Below are 7,769 nucleotides of genomic sequence, written 5' to 3'. Positions count from 1 at the left end.
GAAGGGTCAAATAAATACCATCACAAAAGTCTACACATGTTAACCATATGAGCACAACACCACATATTCTATGGTGGGTTTAAGTTATTCTACCCATCATGAACTGCAACATAACCTTTAAGGATTATCTAAAGCCAGCCCACAGTTTGAGGAAAAAGAAGTGTAATTCACAGCTATTTTCATTAAAAGTGGATTCCAGTGATTGTCGACACTGATACAAAACAAAAGCAAAACACGTGGAGCAATTTTATTATTTGATCAATTCAAAAGAAATATTTCTGGCATTGTTTAGATAATTGATCTTCGTGTCCTCCACTACATCCTTCCAAAATATTCTTCATTTTATAAATAAAAAGCATCCCATGACACTGCTGCTCCTCATATTTCCACTTTATTATTAAAACACATGTATAAACAACCAAAGATCAGAGGACAAAAAAAAGAAATAAACTAACAAAATAACAGAATCAGAAGTCACACACCTGTCAGATCTCTCCAGTAATAGTCAGATTTTACGTGGACCTAAAATGTATTGACATTAAATTTGTTGCCTTGTTTATGTTTTACTGAATAAGATGATTAAGTCTTCACTGGTGATATCTTCATTAGGAGATTCCTCCTCTTCCCAGAGATCCTCCCCTCCCTTCTCGAGAGAACGTTCCTGAAATATTAGCGAAAGACGACAAAAAAAAAATGTGTGAGATACCATATTGTCACTCTTCTTGTTCCCTGAGTGTAATGCTGCTTAATGCACTTCAATAAACTGCTTTATCATTTAAAACTACAGGACTTGAGTCAGTTCTGTGAGTGTACACTATATTCTCACAGGCAGAGGTTAACAACCATCCCAGAAGGATAGTCCTTTAAAGCTTTGACACCTTACCTCTGCGGCTGATTAGTCTCACTCCTCGAGGTCCTGTGCTTGACAGGCTGCTCACCAGAGGCTGACTGGCCACTGTGTGACGCTGCGTCATATTGCTTGTGTCTGTAATCAAAGAAGGGAAATAAAAAACATCACACAAGAGTTTGTGCACATATGAAAGCTTTAGCTGACGAGTGCTTTTCAACGTCTTTCATTAGCAAAATAATGGAATTCCCTTTCAGACTAATGAGCTAATATATTAAACATTTAATTAAATTGACAGGAGAAAAAAAAAAGGACTGCTAATAAGTGTTGTTGGGGTTTAAAGGTTCTATAAGTCTGCACCATGGATTATATATGGACTAAGCATGGAAACAGACACAATGCACTGGGCTGAAAAATGAAGGCAGCGCAAACTCAAAAAACTGCAGTTCCTCTGATTCGCTTTCGAAGCTTCAGGCTGGTCCTCATAGATTCCCAATGTTCAAATGTCCAATTTTACAGCATTAAAAGTACATTAATTGAGGACAGTTTTCACCTTTATAACAACTTTGCACAGGATATGGTTGCTTTGACATCTATCGGTCAGTAAACAGAATACATTACCAGGGTCTTGGCTGGTAGATGGCAGTGACGCATCATCGCTTTGCTGTCCTGCTGATTCCATGTCTGTCTGACTCTCCAGGGTAGACTCAATTCCAGGGCTGGAAACACATCCACAATCAGAGAAAACTTCCAGCGGTGTCAGGTTTAAAATAAAAGTCAACATTTCTCTCACAAATCTATTTTAACACCATGTGAGAAGCTTCTTTTTTAGTACAGTAAATCCTACATAAATGAAAACTGAAAACTTAAAAGCTCACCCCTCCACTTCCTGCTCCATGAACACCTCATCTCCATCATCTGTAGCAGCAGCCATTCCAGTAGAGGCAGTTACCATGGGAACTGACTGGGACGCCATGTTGTCACTGCTGTCTGAGGGCAGGGATTCAGTGAAGACTGTCACTGATGAAACAGAGACACAGGGAATACTGAGCTTTTGAGCCCAAGAGCTGGACAGCGCCGACTGAGGAAATCTCGTCTTCGGGGTTTGTGCGTTTTTCTCACCTGGTGCAGCCACTTGTAAAGGTGTGGTGGGGACACTCCTTCCTCCTCCATCTTCATCATGAGCAGCCAGAAACAGAGGAGATTCATACATACCGAGACCTACATACAGATTTAGTTTGACACAAAAAAATGAATGTTTTAACTCGAGTATCAGACTGCATGCACAAGTTACAATTAAGCGTTTGTGCAGTACCTCCTTGAGAAGCCAGCTGTCCCAGGTCAGAGTGTGAGGCTGAAGTCTGTGGCAGCAGATCTTCAGGGGGTCCAAACCTGAATCTGGTGGACAGACCTGCTACCTGAGGTGAGCTGGAGATCAAAAACATCTGCTTAAACACGTGTTAAAATGCATCTTTTCAGCAGCCCACATTTGTAGTCTCCTTTGCCTTCTCTGCATGTTTCACTCAAGAACACATGTTTCATCTGCAGCTTCCTTCTAGAATTAGTTGCTGCAATTAGAGAAAGAAAAAAAATCCCCTACAAAAGTGCTAAAATTGGCCACTTGAATGCTTTTCTAAAAGGAAATCACTTCTCTCTGCCATTTTAAACTAGTTTTGTACCAGGTTGCAGTTTTCCCCTCTAAAAGGTTAAATTGCTTTTAACTTATTTACCTGGTTGCTGGAAATACGGACACTGTAACTGACAGGTTTCTCTACACAGGGAGCAGCAGACCACTGTCTGTTCTGTCTCCATGAAAATCTCACCTCAAAAATCCCTGAGTTAATAAATCTATAATGAGTCTGAGATCTTATGATACCACTATGTCTAGAAACAGTCCAGTTAAGACACAAAATAACGGGGTGAAGGAAAGTTAAAGTGAAGCAGTGGAGTAAAGTATGGGAATCTTTAGTGCGTGATGGACTATCACACTGACTCATACCTTAAAAACAGTAGATTGTGTGAAGTTGGTCTTTTGCCCTAAACTAGATTATTCTTTATTTTGCTTTCAGAAAACATAGGGATCCTAATATTGTGTCCATTGAATTAAAATATGAGGCCTAATCAACAGGTTCTGGGAACCAGCCTTGAATCAATTTATATTTGTCCCATCTCCTCTCAAAGATCAACTTATTGACCAAACTCTAGACCACTTCTGACTCTATAAAGTAGTCCCTTTATGACTTGCACTTTGAGCTTCTCTGTCACAGTAGAGTATCATCCAGAGCTCAACTGAAATATTTTGAAATAGTTTCCTTACTTTAACATCTTGAGGCATCGGAGGCCGAACAACCTGAGCTTATTGTGTTCCAGCCCACAGTGCATTGAAAGCAATGAGAGTTTCTTCCATACAAACACAAAAGTCACCTTTCAACCACTATATTCACTAGATTTGCCTCTCTGAAACTTAATCCTCTTTAAAATAAATAAATAAATAAATAAAGTTCCAGGATAATATACAGAATCTTATACAGCGATCTACAAACATCAGCCATGATGGAAGACATTATGAGCCAGGTGTGTGTGTGTGTGTGTGTGTGTGTGTGTGTGTGTGTGTGTGTGTGTGTGTGTGTGTGTGTGTGTGTGTGTGTGTGTGTGTGTGTGTCTGTCTCTCTCTCTCTCTTACTGTATAGCCTCAGCAAAACCATCAGTACGATGTGGAACAACCAGAGTGGGAGTACTGGGAACCATTCTGTCATCATCATCAAAGAAAGGCTGCTGACAACACACAGGCACATTTAGGCTAGCTGATCCACAGAAACTGAATAATATGGTCAAAGTTCACAACACACATCTCTTACCATACTGCCTATTCCAGGAGTCAGCTGAGGTCCACGTCCTGACGATGGTCTGCGCAGCTGAGAGGCCTGTCTCTGATTCACACACAGACACCATTACTGTCAGAGTGCTGCTTTCTTCTCCTCTTATATTTCCATGTAATGATTTTACCATTCACTATTGATCGGTATTATTAATCAGTCTTTGCTGATTGGCATTGTGATTTCAGGTGGCTTTATATAACACCAAATAACTGGACAGTATATGTATTAATTTGACTTACTTAAAACTCCCAGATGAATCTAAACAAAACGCTTTTGGCATCTTTCTACTAAACTCTTAATTAAACTGCATCACTCATTTAGCCGATGTGGATAACAAACCTGCCTCCTGTTCATGATAAGTAAGCTCACTCCAAATCCAAAACATATATTTTGAATGGAACAACAATAAAAAAAAAGAAATGTCTGTTAGGTTATCACCTGTGTTTGTGGGGGACCCAGCTCAGGAGCAGGAGGCTGGATGTAGAGGCGAGGTGGGAGTGGGTGTGGGGGCCTTCGTGTGTGTGGCATCCGGGGTGTGAGGGAGGATGAGGAAGGTGAGGGGGCAGAGGTTGGAGGAAGGTGTAAAAGGTCTCTAGGGTGGTCGGACTCTGATGGGGCATCACCGCTGCCTTCACCTGGAAGAGATGAGTGTGTCAGGTTGCGATTTTGAGAGAAGCATGCATGAAATGAGATGTCTGTGAAGGTTCTCAGTCATCCAGGTCATCGTAGTCAAAGGAGCTTGCAAAGAAAAGCGTCTGGACTTCTTTAAGTTGCTTGCACACGTTTCACCTCTCATCCGAGAAGCTTCTTCAGTTCTAAGGTCAAATGGTGGAGAGTCCCAGATATAAACCTAGTGGGAGAAACCCCCCACAGAGGGACAAAAGGACCCCCTGATGATCCTCTAATCGCCTGAGTCAAGGTGTGAAACTGGGTGTGGGTCCCAATCAGCCAGAGTTTCGGGTGTGTTCATTGTGAAACCTGGCCCCACCTTATCATGCGAATTCCTGAGGTCAGATGGCCCAGGATGTGAGTGGGCATTAAGGCGTCTGGGGAGGGAACTCAAAACTGGATTATAGATGGCAGAGAGTTGGTGTCGTAAACCCCCGCCTCTGTTCAAAGATGGTCGCTCACAGTGGACATAGATGGCTTCTTTCACTCCTCTTTCAAACCATCTGTCCTCTCTGTCCAAAATGTGAACATTGGCATCCTCGAAAGAGAGTCCTTTATCCTTAAGATGCAGATGGACTGCTGAGTCTTGTCCTGTGGAGGTGGCTCTTCTGTGTTGTGCCATGCGCTTGTGAAGTGGCTGTTTGGTCTCTCCAATGTAGATCTATAATCTATAATCCATCTATAATCCAGTTTTGAGTTCCCTCCCCAGACACCTTAATGCCCACTCACATCCTGGGCCATCTGATCTCAGGAATTCGCATGATAAGGTGGGGCCAGGTTTCACAATGAACTCACCCGAAACTCTGGCTGATTGGGACCCACACCCAGTTTCACACCTTGGCTCAGGCGATTAGAGGATCATCAGGGGGTCCTTTTGTCCCTCTGTGGGGGGTTACTCCCACTAGGTTTATATCTGGGACTCTCCACCATTTGACCTTAGAACTGAAGAAGCTTCTCGGATGAGAGGTGAAACGTCTTCAAGTAACTTAAAGAAGTCCAGACGCTTTTCTTTGCAAGCTCCTTTGACCATGAAATGAGATGTAAGCTGGCCTTGGTGCTCACCACTGGCTGTTGGCTCACTGGGGTGCTGTGAGCCTGAGGGTGCTCCACACACACTCTCCTCAGTGTTAGTGCCTTCTGTCAGTTCCTCCCGCCTCTGCTCTTCGGCCTCTCCGCTGTCCTCGTTACTTTCCTCTCCCGCTCTCATTCCGCTGTCAGCAGCATCATTGTCATCTTCATCATCATCCTCATCCTCTTTATACTAACAGACAAAGTTAGAAATTAACACCTGCCATTAGATTAAAACTCAAAACATGGTAGTGAAAAGCAGCAGCACCTCATCATCTTCTTCTTCCTCCTCTTCCTCCTCCTCCTTCTCCTCTCCATCTTTACTCTCGCGGCTCTCGCTGTCGGTGTCGATCACAATCACATCTCGGATGATGGCAGAGCCCTGGGAGGACATCAGGTCAGTGGGAACGGACTGGGACACGCCCTCTTCCTCACTTTCCTTGTCGTCCCCCGATAAGACTGGGAAGCTCTGTTCTGGGAGCTCCTACATCCCAAACATAAAAATCAGGTCTTATCACACACCTTTGCAGGCCTGTTTGTGTTCATATGCAAACAATCTGACAAGACATTTCAGTTGTGTGAGCCTTTTTATTTTTTAATGTGCGCTTTATATTCCAACATCATAGCATCATGCAAGTGTTTAAGGTAAATATCCTCTGCATACCCGATTTTGAACAAGATGTGCAGAATAGATGTAAATCACACCCACTGCATGTTACAACTTACACAAGACAGCTTTTAGTCACCCATTTCAGAAATACGGTTTATAATTGTGAATTGTTCACCATGCTGTACATCTGAAATCTTAAATGTAACTTGGCAGTGGAAAGATGAACCAAAGGCCTGAATACTGTGTTTCTGAAGAAACTATCCAGAAGCAGCCTTTTCATTGGCTAGAGCTGGAAAATCAGGTAAAGTAGCTGCTTTCAAAAGCATCTCTGCATTTAGAAATCAGCAGAGATAACTAGCTATCAGCTAACGACTAACTTTAAGTTCTATGGTCATATGACAACCAACATTTACTTGAACCAGAAGAGTTGACTTGACAACAGACCTGATTATCATCTGGTGAATCCTGCCGTTCTTCATCTCTGAGCTCTCCTTCCATCTCCTCATCACCTTCCACCTGAAACACACCAAGGGCCATAGTTTGACTTACATTTATTAAACACACACAGACAACAAAACAACTGATAATGTCGTGCCAAGCTTTTGAGGTTTTGACACAACAGATTAAAATGGCTCCTACTGCAGATATCGAATAGGAAGCTCTGGACTTTTCTTCGTGACATCAGTTAAAATTCCCAGACTTTCATCAGTTTGCAAAACTCAAGTGGCCTGGAACAGGTCTGTCTTTAATCAGCATTCACACAACATAAGATACCCTAGAACTAACAGTTTAAGAATGACAGCACTTCTATTTCTAGTTTCTGGGTTTTTGTGTTTACCTGCATTGCTGCTGTTGCTTTGAGGCGTAGCTTTTTGGTGGTTGGAGGTGTGTGTGAGCTCTCGGGTCTGCTTTCTTCTTCCTCCTCCTCATCATCATCATCTCTGCTTCGCTTTGAAGATGCTTTAGTGGCATCACAAAAACACACCAGGACCTCAGTTAAGAATCTGACCATCAACATTTTCAGTACTATATTTAGTTTTTTTTACTGTTGAGGTGTTTTGTGAGTAAAGTTTCAGGCTTCTCTTTCTGACCTGTTACACTCAGAGAGGAGGGGGATGAGGATGTAGATGGCCGCTCTGCCTCCACGCTGGGCCCTGCATCCTGACTGGCTGCCTGCTGCTGAGTGGGCTGAACAAACGCTGTGGCCTGAGTGCTGCTTGGCTGAGATATGGAGGTGGGTGCATTCACCATACTGGAGCTGGTAGAGTGCACAGAGGCTGATGTATTCATCAGCACTGCTAGGAGAAACACATTTCACTTTGACATATACTGACACATACTGCTTCAAAATCTCAAAGCGCATCTCCAACAGAGATCTACTTTTATTTCAGTTGTCTTCTTCTAGAAGAAAATTGTTGAATGGATGGCCTTCTTGTTCTTACCCTCTTGGCTTTCAGTCTGTGTGGTCGGCATTACTGTGGCCATAGGTGTTGGGACAGGGACAGTTGCCAGGGTAACCAAAGGACGGATGCTGGCTCGAGGCGTGGCCTTGCTGCCAGGAGAGGGACTTGGCTTGTTGCTAGGAGATGGAGTACTTGGGGTGGGTCGGATGTTGGCAGTTGGAGGCTCAGACAGAGTGGAACTGATGGAGAAAAGCGATTTGTTGTGTCTGTTCTACATTTAGAAAAGCTCTCTT

General features: G+C 43.1%; 1 protein-coding gene across 3 annotated transcripts in view; it reads right to left on the bottom strand.

The window, feature by feature from the left end:
- Window positions 1–381: 381 nt before the first annotated feature.
- LOC308383865 (nucleoprotein TPR-like) overlaps window positions 382–7,769 on the bottom strand; it is a 33,277-nt gene continuing 25,889 nt past the window's right edge. Inside the window, exons 41-55 of one of the 3 annotated variants that reach the window (XM_080862032.1) lie at window positions 7,516–7,715; window positions 7,165–7,371; window positions 6,912–7,033; window positions 6,518–6,589; window positions 5,732–5,947; window positions 5,458–5,656; window positions 4,165–4,361; window positions 3,706–3,777; window positions 3,531–3,622; window positions 2,163–2,275; window positions 1,970–2,068; window positions 1,726–1,867; window positions 1,469–1,566; window positions 884–985; window positions 382–661 (exon numbers count right to left, since the gene is read on the bottom strand). In XM_080862032.1, the coding sequence (XP_080718158.1) occupies window positions 606–661; window positions 884–985; window positions 1,469–1,566; window positions 1,726–1,867; window positions 1,970–2,068; window positions 2,163–2,275; window positions 3,531–3,622; window positions 3,706–3,777; window positions 4,165–4,361; window positions 5,458–5,656; window positions 5,732–5,947; window positions 6,518–6,589; window positions 6,912–7,033; window positions 7,165–7,371; window positions 7,516–7,715 (1,987 nt within the window). In that variant the 3' untranslated portion in view covers window positions 382–605. The remainder of the gene's footprint in view (window positions 662–883; window positions 986–1,468; window positions 1,567–1,725; window positions 1,868–1,969; window positions 2,069–2,162; window positions 2,276–3,530; window positions 3,623–3,705; window positions 3,778–4,164; window positions 4,362–5,457; window positions 5,657–5,731; window positions 5,948–6,517; window positions 6,590–6,911; window positions 7,034–7,164; window positions 7,372–7,515; window positions 7,716–7,769) is intronic. The other 2 variants (XM_080862033.1, XM_080862034.1) reach the window with 2 other exon arrangements.

This window comes from Rhamphochromis sp. 'chilingali' (assembly GCF_963969265.1).
Source record: "Rhamphochromis sp. 'chilingali' genome assembly, chromosome: 16".
Classification (NCBI taxonomy): Eukaryota; Metazoa; Chordata; class Actinopteri; order Cichliformes; family Cichlidae; genus Rhamphochromis; species Rhamphochromis sp. 'chilingali'.
This window is presented reverse-complemented; position numbering and strand designations above follow the sequence as displayed.